The sequence below is a fragment of the Lethenteron reissneri genome, chromosome 22, assembly GCF_015708825.2.
Source record: "Lethenteron reissneri isolate LAM-NWPU_2019-01 chromosome 22, ASM1570882v1, whole genome shotgun sequence".
NCBI lineage: Eukaryota > Metazoa > Chordata > Hyperoartia > Petromyzontiformes > Petromyzontidae > Lethenteron > Lethenteron reissneri.
Genome location: NC_083800.1, coordinates 6,443,696 through 6,459,521, shown reverse-complemented (window position 1 = coordinate 6,459,521; position 15,826 = coordinate 6,443,696). Strand labels below are relative to the sequence as shown.

General features: G+C 44.7%; 1 protein-coding gene across 1 annotated transcript; it reads right to left on the bottom strand.

Moving 5' to 3' along the window:
• Positions 1 to 530: 530 nt before the first annotated feature.
• On the bottom strand, positions 531 to 15,073 carry LOC133345707 (potassium channel subfamily K member 18-like). Its single transcript, XM_061556686.1, has 6 exons — positions 15,063 to 15,073; positions 11,913 to 11,936; positions 11,058 to 11,154; positions 9,030 to 9,306; positions 5,192 to 5,332; positions 531 to 3,542 (listed from the first exon to the last, which is right to left on the bottom strand). Exons 1-6 carry the CDS (start codon positions 15,071 to 15,073, stop codon positions 2,830 to 2,832), a joined length of 1,263 nt encoding a protein of 420 aa, XP_061412670.1. The 3' UTR covers positions 531 to 2,829.
• Between the last annotated feature and the right edge of the window lie 753 nt (positions 15,074 to 15,826).

Sequence of the window (15,826 nt, the reverse complement as noted above, 5' to 3'; positions counted from 1 at the left end):
GTATATTTATTTAACAAGTTGCCAGTACAGGACAGCCCTAGAGGGGGTAGCGGCCCCCTCACCCGTATAACTCAGGGAATACCCCTAGCTATCCATAGCCTATCCCCTGAGTCCTCCACTAAGAGCTAGGGGAGGCTGTCTGGCCCGACACTGGTAATCGGGCTCGGTACCCGGAGTCCCAGAGCACTGGCTCTGGTTCACGGGACCACGCCACTGGCTCGAGCCTGATCCCGTGGGGCCCTGATAAGGGCGGCGATCAGGGGGAGTCCAGGGCTCTAGCTACGACGTCTTCCGACTTCTTAGCTTAACTATAACATAACTGACTAAGCCCATATAACGACCCCTTTTTATACCCAACCCTCCTTGAGGGGTGGGGCCCCGGGGGATCGTAACGCCGAACCAGCCCCCCCCCAGGGTGTCTGGCTCGGACGTCGCAGAGGGCATCTCCCTGTGCACACACGTAGCCCCGCCCACTGTGTTTCTTTCCCATAGGCTGCCATGCATAACGGCCCTCTCTCCAACATCCCTACATATTTATAGAAAGCATGCTCCTGACCAAATCCCTCGGAATGAGGCTGACTGATCTTGTCAGATATCGGACGCTGAGCCTGGTGGATATTTCTGGGTGACCACCAAGCATAAAACAGGTGTTATAGGCTGCTGCTGTAGGGCTGCATTGGAAGCACAGAGCAATGCAGCAAAAATGTATTGTTCTACTGTGCTATACTTCAATGTCTCTCCGCCTTCAATCTAAATCGTCAGTGAACTCAACTCCATTTGGCCTCGGCAGGCTATGTTTTCGATACATCAACGAAGCCAGTATACACTCAACTAAATCAGTACGATACTTTTCACTCTGACCATAAGTCATATCCGGGACTGAAGCCAGAATTGAACTTGTCTGACCTAGACAATGCATCAACTTGGTCTCGACCTTAAATAATACCTCTTCTGCCACCGGCGCTGGTGAAATTCCTCCCGTTGCCCTTCAGCTGGTGGCCGACCAAAATCTTGAAACCTCTCGCCCACATTTGTAACCCCTCCGTCAGCGAAGCCAAACTTCCTCTCTCGTGCTTCTCTCTACGTGCCCAGAGTGACTCGAACTTTGGTTCGAGGATCATTTCGTGTTGCTGCTCCCCTTTCGTGGAATGAGCTCGCTTCATGTTTTCGGGAAAATATTTCTCCCATCACCGGGCCTCGTTTAAATTCCTCACTCGATTTCAAATACCATTTTTACTTGCACATGTGATAAGCATGATTTACATAACTCGTTTTTTTTTACATATATAGATTATTTTTGTTGTTGTTCCTCCTGTCCCCTAAAGTTTTGCCCTTGATTGTATGTCTTTCGAATGTTGAAGCGACCTACCTCGTATAAAAAAAATTCATTCTTGTCATCCTGTCTTGTTATTTGCTGCTAACGACTGTAGCATCTCTCGTCAGGTACTCCGTGGGTCTGTCTTGAAAAGCAGCCCGCATCACCAAATAAAACCGAGCGAAACTCAGCCTGCGTTTGTTAGCAGTGTGACGCAAGGTCGAACAGCCCCCCACGAGATGCACGGTCACGTGGTGGGAGGCTCTCATCCAGCAGTGGATTGACAAAATGACTGCACACGGTACACAGGAAGCACTGCCATGTTACTAACCTTCTCTCGTGAACCATTCAATGTGTGGACATACTTGCCATTCATCAAATATAGCCCGTAAATAAATCACTACATCGAAGTAACTTGTGCCATTGGAACAATTGTTGCGAATAACTTGTGATTATGTATGCTTTCATATATAAATTCAAACAATTCCACGTGAATTACATGGTATGGGGGGAAAAAATCATGCGATTACAGTACGTATGTGTATTGTGATGGGAGAAAAAGATTTGGTGAAATGGAATTTACTTTTTATAAACGGGATTAAAAGACGTGAGCACGTCATAAGGTCACACCAATAATTCTGCATTCCGCATACCTGTCAACCCACACGATTTACCCGTATTCTTGTTTCAACACGGGCAAATTTTGTTTTTGTCTATGTGTTTGTGTTTCTCCCTTGCAATAGGATTTTATAGGATGAACGTTGAGATTTATAACGACACGGGGTGACCAATAAAGTCTCAATTGGTCTGTACGAAGGTAGGCACTGATAAGGGATTGACAGGTATGATTATGTGCAAGTGCAAGTTAATGTAAACATTCGTGTCGCTAAAAACCAATGAGTTACATGACCTACGAGAAAGAAAAAAACACATTTCCGTGTCGCGTCACGCACTACGGAATACTCACTCGCACGCGGACGTGAGCGGTGTGAGGACCTACAGGGGACATTTGTGCTTTCGTATACGTTCACTAAAATCATGACGCTTCACATTATTAATGCATTAAATAGGCCCGTAATGTATACATGTACACCCACCATGCAACGCCGTTGACAACTACAAACGTCGGCTATGCCGTAGAGAAGCATTCTCCTGTCAAAACCACCCAAGTTCCCTTGCTGAGTGACGCAATGTAAATGCAGCTCACTTTCTGAAAGCAACGTCTTTGATAATGAGCATTGCATAATATTGGGCAAAACCCAAATATATATTTACGGGATTTAAGGGCAACAAACAAAACCAGCATAACCCTGATACTTAATGAGTGTGTAAAACGCAGGCAATGACCAAATCACAAATAATTCATTATATCGCCTGTACGTTCATGCATTCACTTGGTAGTATTGAGTAGGAATATTCAAAGAAGGTAGGAAGGCATATCGGTTTTGTTGTTGTTGTTGTTTTTGAAAGTCCGCTCAGGATGTAGGCAGCGGTGGCGGCGGCATCGACGGCGCCTATCTGGCACATTTCACGCAGTCTCTTAGTCTCTGGCGCGGGATGCTGATGCGGCCGTAGAGCGCAAAGATGCGGTCCTGCGTGAGCTTGAACCCCATGGAGATGATGGCCATGCCGATGATGATGTAAATGGACGTAAGCATGAAGAAGTTAGGATGCTTTGGCACGATGTCGCCTAGGCCGATGGTGGTCATTGTCACGAAGACGAAGTAGAAGGCGTCCAGGTAGCTCCATTCCTCCCAGCAGGGCAGGAGGAAGGTCCCGAACATCAGGTAGACGAAGACGATCAGGAAAATGAGCGTGAAGGGAACGTCCAAGTCCTTGACTTCTCTGTCGGCTTCCGGGACATCAGCGCCCTCGGAGACGCTGACCGTGGACGGCAACTCCCTGCCGCCCTCCACGTCGCTGCCGGGGGATTTGAGGGGCATGTCCACCGCATCGTCCTCGCCCTCATGCCGGTGGCTGTCGTCGATTTTGGTGCGCGACCGCTGGAGATCGTTCCCCTCCGGCCCATCGCCGGGCGAGCGCTGCCGGCCGCACCGCCCCCCCGGCACGAGGCGGTGGCGGAAGGACGTGTAGATGGTGGTGAGCGTGCGCGCCAGCAGGTCGCCCACGTCGGCCAGCACCAGCAGCATGATGGGAATGCCGAAGGTGGCGTACACCATGCACATGATCTTGCCGCCGTCCGTGGAAGGCGCGATGTGCCCGTAGCCTGCCGCCGTTCAAAGAGGGGGGTCCGGTGTTAATTGGCCACGGTGGAACGAACGTCGGTTCTGAGTGAAAAGCATTCGCGGTGATTTTACATTTCACGAGCAGGGGCAGATCTGGGAGGGGGAGGTCAACGTGACGGCCGTTAAGTGCTCGCAAGTGCAGAGGCCAGCGAAAAAATAAAGGAGGGTTTTTGGTTTACAATTATCATTTCAATATTACTGCTGCTGGGACTATGTCTATGAATAAGAGGAGGGGGGTGGGGAGTGGGAGATACGGAGGATGCATGGGGGGGAGGTGGTCATTTATCCTCTGGTGGCCGGGCGGCAAACGTTCCTAAATCTGACCCCTGCGTTACGGCTGCGCGCATCAATCCCACAGATTAATTGATGCTGATAATTAACGTTGAGGCTTGCTATTGTGATTTAATTTAGGAGAGTCGAGAGTAGGACCTGACTCCACATCTTGAGCAAGCAATTCTCATTTGTGAACTGCATGGAAAAATCGAGTGGTTGCAACGAGTGGTGGGAACATTTCCAAAAAAGGACATTATGTAACAGTGCATCCAGAAATTAGACAGGTATGCATGTATATTTCTTAGGGCAATGTCCACTGTCATCAGTCTCATGTTCCACCAAAATCAATGCAGTATTTTAAAGCGCCTGCACACATTCAGCAAGTAATTTGTGAAGTTGGGCAGTACAACTTGTACTCGAACACTTATTTCGTGTCTAATCCCACTTGACATTGCTTTGTATTTTGGGCACAAGGTATTTACCAAGTTCTGTTACTTGATTAGATTTCAGCTGGATTTGGGCACCCAAGGATTTATTGTTTAGTAACACAATTATGGCAGTAACTTCCAGTTTAATTGCTTTAAAACATTGCTTAATTGGCTGTGATGCGAACAGCTTAGCTTTGCATTCTGAATTTGAGATTCTACTGAAATTAAGGAATAGGGGGTACTTCTCGAAAAGTAATTTTTTAGCAACTCAACAAAATTCTTCAATGTCACGACAAAGTATTAAGATGAAATGCAAAAACATATTCATATATTACGTAATAACCTCCAGAACAAGTAGACAGACAAATATATATTTATTTAGGCAATGCATACTATTGTCTGTCCCACATACCAGCAGCATCAATATTCCAAAGTTGAAACATGCAATTAAATGCGAATAAATATTCAGTTATTTGATTAGCAATGCCTGTTTTGGTTTTAATCTATTTGTTCAGAACACTGAGTGTTATTCGTTCGTATGCATGCATTTTCTCCAACTGCTATAATTTTCTCCTGCATGAAGCCAAACAATTCATTAACGGAATTTGCCTGAATTTGCCAAACATTCCATTGCAGAGTCCTTCTGAATGAAAAAAACAGCAACACCCTTTGCACTTGCAATTGATAGAATTGTACCTTCAGAAGCAAAACTACGATGCTGCAAGATAAATGAAATCTACTCTGTAGGTTTTTGCAGTCATGCTGTACAGCTCGTGTTTGTTTGGAGCGAAACAACAGACTTCACGATGACCAACAGCTGATGGCAACCAACAAACAACAAACATTTGGAGAACTGTATTTAGTTACAATCTCACTCAAGAGTTGCCTCCTTGAGCCCGAGCCATGAGCAGCCACTGGTCGTGCCGTACCTATGGTCGTGAAGATTGTGCAGCAGAAAAAGAGCGATCCCAGGAAATTCCACTTGATGGGCTTTTGCATGGTCAGATTGTAGAACTCTGCCAGGACGATGCTCAAGTAGTCGTGGTACTTGGTGCCATTCTCCATATCGCCTGCAAATAAAGAATAATAATCACAAACATTTACAACAATAGAATTGCAGCATCTAACACAAGAAGCCACAAGCACCAGGCACATTTCTTGATGATTGATTTTCATGATTTACCGTCCTTTGTAAATCCAGTGATGAATTGATTCCTCCTTGCCCCATGTTGATAATGGGAGTTGTTTGACCAAACTTCACCACGATGGTCCACGCGGGTCGGTGAAGGTGGATTCAGATATCACCTGCGACTGATGTTAACAGTAGCTGAGAATCGAACTCCGGTCATAAAGTTCATAGTGCAGTGTGCTAACCACTGTGCCACTTCTCAATCCTTTGGCGAAAAATAAAGTTTCACGGAATAAAATAATTGCATCGAGTCTAAGTAATACATGGTGTTTTAACATCTTAACACCTGTTTTGTTGCCAGAAAAAAGGGGGGGGGAACCCTATTATCCTAAGTAATATTAGTCTAATATCGCATCAAGTCACTTATTATTTTATATTTCATGCTAATAATGCTTGCAATCAACTGCACGTAAAAGAACTGTTATTTTCATATGATATGTAACCGTTCAAGCCACTAGAGGCCGCCACATTGACAAGGTTAAAAACGAATAAATCCTCGATTTGAATGACGTCTACAATTCACACTCATTTTACTGAATCACAAAGGGCCCTTTTTCATTTTCTGCACTCTCACTGTCAGTGGCAGCTCGTGGCCCCAGTGCAAGAGGCTAGCAGTGGCTTCAACGTCATCACTTCATCTACCAGAGGGATACATGTCATCCACCTTCTCCTTAGCAGTTGGTTTGAGCTGGCCTGACTATGCCGATTGAGACACGAAGTCGTTGAGACTGGTCAAGAATTTGCTTGTATTGAACCGACGCTGCTGGGATTATGCCCAACCTTGTATTTTTTATGTGCGCATCGCACGCTTCCAGATGCGCTTCTGCGGCCGTCTGGAACTCTCTTTATTCCTATATTAGGAACCCACTGGAGCTATTTATTTACTTAGTTTCTCATGTGCACGGTGAGTTTTATTCTGGTTCTCCACTCGACTCCCACATGCCAAAACATCCCAGTGTGGGACCACGCTGAAGGAGAGTCGTGAGCCTCGTTCAGGCTTTCCTGGCTACATAGTGGGCATTATTGGTGGTCAATAATAACAACAGTGGTAGCCAATCAATGGAATGCTTCCAATACAATATTTACCGAGCAAATGGAGCGATACAATCAGCTCATGAACAGGTGCTGGATGGATTGTTGCATCGCAAGATCATGAGAGATGATGGTGGCTTGGGAAGGCCGTCCTCCAACAGTGGATTAATCGTGGCTGATGCTGATGTTGGTTCGTGACATTACAATGATTAGTCAAGCCACCTGCAGCTGTAACTTGAAACTGGGAAAGGTGAGGTGGTGTGTGTGTTTCTTCCTCCAACTGGGGTCATGAGACACCACAAGCCACTCATTATTGTGCATTTACATGAACATAATAATCAAGAAGCGTGACAATTGAAATAAAATAGCGAGTTGTGGCTATGATCACATTTTATGCATACACTGTCTTCATGCACCTACTGGTGGAACATTCAATCTGTATATATCCTTGCATTACGAAAAATAATTGTAACATCAAACCAGTAAAATAAAGCTCATGCCATTCGAAAGATAAAGCTAAGCATGGACATAATTTGCCATCTATATTGAAATACTACATAATCTTCTTGGTTCTTTCGGTAAAGTCACGTAGAAGGGAAGTAATAAAATAATAATAATAAAACATAATAAAATAATTCTCACGACGTTTCGGCCACAACGCAAGCAGCCGTCCTCAGGTGAAAACCAGGTCTGTCGGGGAGACAGCGTCTGAATTCTGACGGCTGCTTGCGTTGTGGCCGAAACGTCGTGAGAATTATTTTATTATGTTATATTTTTATTATTTTATTACTTCCCTTCTACGTGACTTTACCGAAAGAACCAAAAAGATGAATCCCTGCAGTCACGAAAGCTTTAAATCGAAAAATACTACATAATATATCATCACCAGCTGTTCTCCATCCACCGTTTCACGAAGGCTGCCCTGGGCCCTGTAATTCACGGGAAATGTTCGATCACACTTCACCGTCCTGGTCGGTGTGGGCTGGTGAAGGTAGTATACGAGCACACGTGACCAGGTCAGATATCTCTCGACACTGACATTCATCCTCTCCCGAAAACTTGGGTTACTGGGTTCATAGCGTCTTACGCGAATGCCACCACTGCTCCCCCGATACTGCTGAGACAACAACACTGACGATTGTTGTTCTTGATACTTGCCTGCAAAATGTTGCGTTTTTCTTGTGACTGTATTCTCATCATCATTTTTTTAATGATAATTAACAAGACACGTAAGCAATAATTTTCAATTCGCCTTGCCAACTATGCATAGATAATCATAAAAAAAGTATTAAATTGTAACTCTCCTGCTACATTGAGCACTGAGAGCATTCTAAATCTAACCGACTGTCGTGACTTGGGATGCTAACACACAAGACAGTCTTAATTCACTTCTGCCCAGCGTTGGCAGTGCTGCCACCGTGACGGTGTCAAATGTGGCATCGCAGATGAGAACCGACGACAAATATTAAAGGCAGCGACTGCATTCACGTGTCGCTCAGGAAAGCTGCGTTAGCGTTGTGCACACGTGACATAAAATAAAAATAAGCATTGTATTGCAAAGCAGAAAAAGGGTGCAAGGATGTGTAAATGCAGTAGCTGTTGACACAACATAATTATGGGGAGGTAAGTCAAACACAAAATAACAACTCTCGGCATAGTCAATTATGCAGAAAGTGCATTACTTAAAACTGCACTCTGCTCCCGCACATTCACCACTGAGTTTTTACCAAAATTCCACATGCTTGGCTGATTAATTAGGTAGTCAATTTAGACTGCAGAATACAGAGTGCATATTTATAGCATTTGGATGCAGCTGTGGCACAGTGGTTAGCACACCGTGATATGAACACGGCGACCCGAGTTTGTTTCCTGGGCACTGCCAACAACCCTATTTTCTTCTCACATGGCAAAGACCCATGAACGGAATTAGTTAAACACCCCAATACAAGACCCTCCTGAACAAGTGGGACTTTCCTGTGCAAAAATAAATAAAATAAAACTAAGTGGCACTTTTCACTGGAAAACAAAGCCCCCACCTATTGGTACATTCCATTCTCCTATAAACGCCGCGTGTTTTCATAAGGCGAATTGGATATAACGCGATTGAATGAATAGAACTACGTCGCGCGAGTATGAATATGCGGTTTTATGGCTGCATCAGCGTAGCGTCACACAAGGCAGCGGGATGCTGTTGGATGCTTCGAGATGCTATTCACGTGCCTCAGTGTTTATTCAGCCTGCATACGCATCTCACGTGCTATCGTGGACTGTGCTTTACCCCCTATATCATATTTTTATACCGCGATTTCTTCCATAAAAGGGTGTGCTATGAATGCAACCAACACGTTACGGGTGAAAAGCCTGTATGGCGATAATTATGACCGTCACACGGTACAGTGGCTGCCCGTGGCGGTATTAACACGACCCACGCAATGACCCCACGCAATGATCCCACGCATGACCCCAGGCAATGACCCCACGCAATGACCCCACGCATGACCCCACGCGAGCGCGCAGACATGTGCACGGTGGGCCCTGGCACCGACCTGCCTGCGAGAGGCGGACGGTGTGGTTAACGATCTGGCTGACCAGCTTCTTCAGCTTGGTGTCCTCGCCCTTGTCCTTGTCACCCTCGATCAAGGTGAAGGTGACGGCGCCCAGGAAGGCGTAGATCATGAGCAGGCCGGCCAGCAGCACGTGCGTGGAAAGGGCGGGCAGCACTTTCCGCAGACGCTCCACGTACGCAGCACAGCCCGCCTGCCTCTGCATGGCGCTCATGACCCTCCGCAAAGAGCCGCAACGAGCCGCCTTGCTTTTGCAGGCCTACGTAACGAGAAGGCGCGATCAATCAGGAGGCGTTAGTCCATTGTTTATTGTGCATATGTATCCGCGTTCACTGTGGGTGTGCGTGCGGACGTATGGATTTTTGTTGTCTTCTTGTAGCCCAGTTGTGTTCAAATTTTGATATCGGCATCGCGTCTTGAGACGGAGCTCTAGTAGAGCAGTGCATCACCCTGTGGGTACGAGAAGGGCCCCTGAAAGAATAACTCATCAGAAGCCAGAATCACAACATTGGTCTGACCTCTGAGTCATCAGGTCACCTCGAAATATATATTTCTGCTATTAGAACAGATGACAATACAATTTTAGTTCTCTTTTTGGGGTGGACAATGCTTTACATGGAATTAATTTAATCAAATCCTCTTGTAATTAAATACGCAGAAGCGCACATGGATTTTTACTCATTACAATTCATTACGGATATTAGCAACACTTTAGAGCACATTTGGTGGTCTGAGCTATATTTCTAATAATTTTACATGTTGTTTGCAACATATATGATCTACATCTACAATGTAGGTATATATACACACAACTTTAACTCGTCTATAAAGGAAATAAGTCCGTGATATAAAACTGGTATTCTGTGGAATTATTGTGTAGACTGATGTACCGTGGGTATTAGTTAACATGTTCTTCTCCGGTTCATGTCAGTGCTATCTAACCGTTGTAATGCTGTTGCGCTATATTTATGAAAGCCACCTAATCTGTATACAGATCATTTGGCGATGGTGCGTTGTCACATCCTTCAATAACACTGTGGCCCCGCAAGGGAAAAATACATAACAGGCGTCATGTCGGGGCAATGGTCTTGCACGTGCTATAAAGAAGGGCCATTGCGTGACGTGTCACCTATGCTATAGTTTTCTTTTGAGGCAATGTAACTAACAAACATGTCAAACTTTGTTTATATTATCTTCTTGGTTCTTTCGGTAAAGTCACGTAGAAGGGAAGTAATAAAATAATAAAAATAAAACATAATAAAATAATATAATATAAAACATAATAAAATAATATAATAATATATATTATTTGATTATGTTTTATTTTTATTATTTTATTACTTCCCTTCTACGTGACTTTACCGAAAGAACCAAGAAGATGAATCCCTGCAGTCACGAAAGCTTTAATTCGAAATTTGTTTATATTATTACTTAGGTATATATACACGAACAGTCCTTCCTTGGTCTTTTCAAGTATTTCCGAAATAACAAAAAAAAATTCTCGTGTGGTTAGCGAACCCCACACAAGTTAGCGTTATACTTATGCGTTTCCAGCTGCCGGTGTTACTTGAATGGAGCATGATTTGAGCGGTGTTTCCCTCGATCTTGTTTACTACTTGGTGTCTGCATTGTTATGGGTTTTCTTGCCGCTGTAACTTCTTTTTTTCACCAAGGTCATTCTTGTAAAACAGTTTAAGGCTGAATATGTCTTCCCATGTCGTCGAATCAAATCAATCAACAATGAATGTCCTCTGGACATGTCCCTCCCTCGCTCCAGCCAACCAGCCAGCAACCAATTTTTTTTCTAATATAGTATGATTAGATTAGTCAAAGAATATTGGAAAACAGAAAAGCAGGTGAATGGATGCAGTGTTAAAATATCTAGAAGAACATGCTTGGGGCCTGTCTTCATTTTGTATGGCATTTGAAAATTAACTGACAAAAAAAAACATTAAAGACTGCGTGTTGAGTCTGTCGATTCGTTCGATGGCATCCGGAGTTGCTTCCTACCTCCTGTGGGTCAATCGGGTGATGAATCGATTGGACTTCACCACGTTCACAATCGGGTAGAAGGGTTGAATGAAGGATTGAGACGGAATCAGCAATGCTGGTTAAAGAAAGGAGAATCACGGCAAAATAATTAGTTGAGCTTCATTGTTGTTAATGAGTTGATAGAACGCACAGATCATGATGATAATTGAATTGTCAAATGACAGGAGTTTAGTTTGCTTTACAGGGTGAGAAATCAAGAGGCCCACATACAAAAAAGTAACCTGGGTCAGCAACATGACAAAAGCACAACGAATATAAATACATGTCAGCACTTGTGCGAACATAATCAAACCAAAAAACAACCGCGTCACATGTGAACTACATATGTATTACTGTACTTATGGATGTGTCTTACAGTACTGGCGGCATTGTGTTCCAACTTTTTAAACGATTATCTATGGAACACAATTTGTCCACGGTACAGTGGTGTAATCACAGGCAGGTTGGAGATTAAGGTGCTTATGACCCACGGCATGTAAACATTGTCACAATTCATGGGACCTCCCTTGCCAGTATCAAAATAAAAGAAGAGGTTTTACCATTTCTGGCAATAAAACAGTTGTGTTCAGATGTTAAAACACCAAACTCAAACCTTTTGCAAGGAATCTTGTCTGCATTAACCACACGTACTTGTGGTGCAGACACGATTCTTTGCACATTCGCCGCAAGCATATGTGCTTAATGCAGACATGATTCCTTGCAGAAGGTTTCAGTTTGGTGTTTTAACATCTTAACGCAACTATTTGATTGCCAGAAAGGGTAAAGCATATTCTCATATTGTCACAATTACCAAACCAAAAATAATCCACTTACTGTGAACGCTGCTGTGGCGTAGCTCTGGAGCCCAAAGGAGGTCACAATTTCACCAGGGCCCACATGCTGTGTGGCCCCAGGTGCCCGGGCCACGAAGAGCCAAAAGCCCCTTTTCATTCCTCAGGACCAGAGCCCATGCTACCCACACTAATGTCACTGAAGCAATGGCCTACTATTTATTGTCCATTTTGCTCAACTACCCCCGCCTCACAACCTGTGCTAGACAAAGTGGAAAGCGTAGTGCAGGATCGAGACTGACCTTCGTCTGGATTTCAAGGCTGTTGCTGCCCGTATTACTGGTGATGAACGCCAGACCCAAGCCCTCAGATAACCTTCAACTGGCTTTGTGTGCAAGATACGTTATAATCCTGGTATGTTACTGCCGGAATGACATGATAACTGCGTGAGCATCGACAGTGCTTCTGGAAATGAACGGGGAACGATGCTTGTCTCGTCCCAGGCCATTCATTACAATGTCAGGCGCAAAATATTAAACTTCGTAATTGCTGCCAGATCCAATGCCCTTGGCACTTAAAAATAATATCAACGGCAAGCAATTATGAGATGGTTAAAGAAAATCCAATTGGTTAGGTTAACCTTCTCGGAGATGATACGAGTGTATGGAGTCCCCAAGAGAACGCACTGCAATGTAAACCCTTCTAAACGCGGAATTACTTCGAGACCGCAATTTCATTTGTTTACAAATCATGTGGCGAGCGATCCCAAGCCTCTCCGGTGTGAAACTGCGTGGACAATGATGCAAAAGCTTCGGCTTTCAGGCAAGCATATGAGCGTCGTGAAAGACGTCAATTGCTCCAATTTGAACATTCACACATTGCAAATGACCGCGTTTCCATGTGTGGGCATGCGATTTCAACATGTGAAGGACTTAGCGAAGAATCATAAACTTGTTTGGTGGCACTGGTTTTGAAATTATGTTAGATACTGTATACTTTTTCTGAAAAAGAAAAGAAAGCCTCCGTACATTTGTACAAAATATACTTTTCACACGAATCCGTTCTATAATACAGTTGTACTGTCTTTACTGCACAATAAACGAAACTTAAACTCTTAAGGGTGAATCGCAGACGGAGATTAATTATTGCTTTTAAAAATAAATAGACAATTATAAGTGATAGAAACATTTAAGTTAAATGTATTCTTTCATTTATGTCAATTTTAATATAAAGTGGACAAGCTCCTGGCTCACAAAGCCATAATATCGCCATCTCACATCATCACGCCGCTGTTACGGTAAAGCGCACGTGGGGCAACCATGCAAAAGGCAAACATGGTGAGGTGCATGCTTGAAATAACACCGAGGGGGCAGTAAAGGGAACACGTGAGTTGGAGGACATGCGTTAGATGGAGGTATCGTATTCATCGTTCAGAAAAAGGAGTGGGGCTTAGAGTAGGACGATGCACAATGCACGTTTGATAAACGTGGTGTACTAAGCGCACCCACACACGCACGTGCATTACACATGAGATGGCGACGTCTTGGGGATGCCTTCATCCAGCAGTGCATAGATCAAGGCGCAAGTAGATAACGATGATTAAATGCCAGTTTTGGAAAGGCGGTGTTACTACAAATATCCCCCGTGTAGCCTTAACAGACTATAGGGGCAAGTGCTGTTCGAGAGGACCTACGAAGGCCGGCACGGCACACGAGTGGTTGGGTGGCCAGCACCACGCCCGGTCACCTTTGGCGATGTTTTACACACAGCACAAGGTACTCATTTGATGCCGAGTCAACCTAGGGGATGCCCATGACCGGTTTAGATAATCGTCACTGGTGTCAACCGTGAGCGGGAATCGAACTCGCGTCGCCAGGTACTTAGCGCAGCGCTTTAACTGCTACACTACCGCTCCCCTGTACACACACAGGCACACACGTGCAGTCTACATAATGAGCTGATCGTGTAAATCACGCGAGCGCGTGCAGGTGGACACATGTTTACATGCATGGCGACACACGCGGTACACGCGGGCGTTTGCGCTCCGTTGCACACGTGTAGCTAGCTAACCCCTCGTCCAAAGCACAAAACGCAAGGAGTTGCCACTATTGCACACACCCACGCCGCACACGCAATTACAGAACCTCGACTCTGATTGATTTAGATGATTACCATTGCCCTTGCATTGTAGTATAGACGTTTACAAACAGACGCGAAATATAAAATACATATACGGTGCATACCTTGATCCAACATCTACGCTATACCTTCTTTGCACTGTTACACACACAAGGCGTTTTTTTTTTTAATGCACGCATAAATGCATTCTATATTTCATACAAATTACGCATTTTTTTGCAAATCGCTACACAATGCAACTGGCAGCGTTGTGCGTTCGCGTAGCAATATTAACACACGCGCTATCGTTATCAATGATATACACACTGCATACACTGCTATTTGTGCATACTGGACCTTACCTTGGTCAGTTGTGTCCAAAACACAGTGCTGGAATACAATGCACCGCTCCTGTATGCGCGTCCGCTCAGCACCACGGCGCTTTCGTTGATGTGAGCTGGCCTGATTGGATATTATATATTAGAGGCAGGCAACTGTAGCAGCAGTAGTAGTGGTGGTGGGTGGAATGGATGTATGGATGATAATGTATAATAAGGCTGTACCTTCTGTTTCAACAATAACAACAAAAAAACGAGGTTAGGCTGTGCTTGTGTGTGTGTGTGTGCTTTGAAGGCTAGGCTTGCTGCCTGCAAATGGTCCTCTTTGTTTTTGCTGGCTATGCCACTTCACGTGTGCGCAATAATTCTTTGAAATAAATAAATTATACCACCTAGATCTGTCCCGTGACCTCCTCCTGCCAGCGGAGCCTTCGACACTTCACGTGGCCCTCAAGGTGCACCTAGCCTGACACAGGCGCCGTGGTGATGTCACCGTGACTTTGTATCGGCGTTATTGTCTTGGACCCCCCCCCCACCCCCGCCCGCCACTAATCCTCGGCGCAATGTGAACATCCAAAGGCAAACATTGAGGCTCTGTGGCTGAACCAGTTGGTGTTGATGCGCGCATCTTATGCAAAGTGTGCACTGTGACAATAACTGCAGGCCGTTGTTTGTTCTTGTTTGAGAGGAGAAGGGACAGGGAGCTGTTAAGGGGATAAAGAGACACAAAATGATACCCAAGCCCCATGGTGACTCATTGAAGTTGTTTATTTATGGGGAATGGCACGAATTAACCATGAACAATTTCTAGACTCACTCATTACACCGCTTTCTTTCTCAAGCCACTCCCGTCATCAGCAGTAGTCATTTTCTATCTACTGGTGCAGCAAGGGCTGTTAAAAGCTGCATACATAGACATATACACAGATACAAACACATACAATACCCATGTATATGTATTATCACGAGTCATGGTCTATCCGCTGCAAGATAAAGGCCTCGGATACTCATTTTCATTTGCTCGTGGTCCTGCAATGCCACCAACTCAGTCCTGCACGCGAGCTGATCTCATATTGCTCCATCTCCCCGGTTAATGTCCCTTCAAGAGTGATCCCCTCCTCGACCGTCATTCCGTAAATCAATCGTCTGCTCACCCCATTATTATTATTATATTCACTCAGAAAAGACTAGTTTACTTACTGAATTTTTTTGCAGATTTGGAATGCTTGGTTGTATTTATACGGTTTTTTTTCGTATGCTCGAGATCCATAGTGTTCCGAGACAATCCACGCATTCGCTGTGACAACTCCACACGCACATCGCCTGTCATGAGCCTACTTGCTGTACTGCCTCCTAAAGGAAACTCTTTGTTCTACACGTGTCTACTTCGTGGCGTCATCTCTGCGTGAACCACCAACCCTACCTCCAAAGAACTGGTTCACAGGTTTGCGCTATAATTCATAGACGCGGGAGCATAGAAGTATAGTACAACAAATGACTT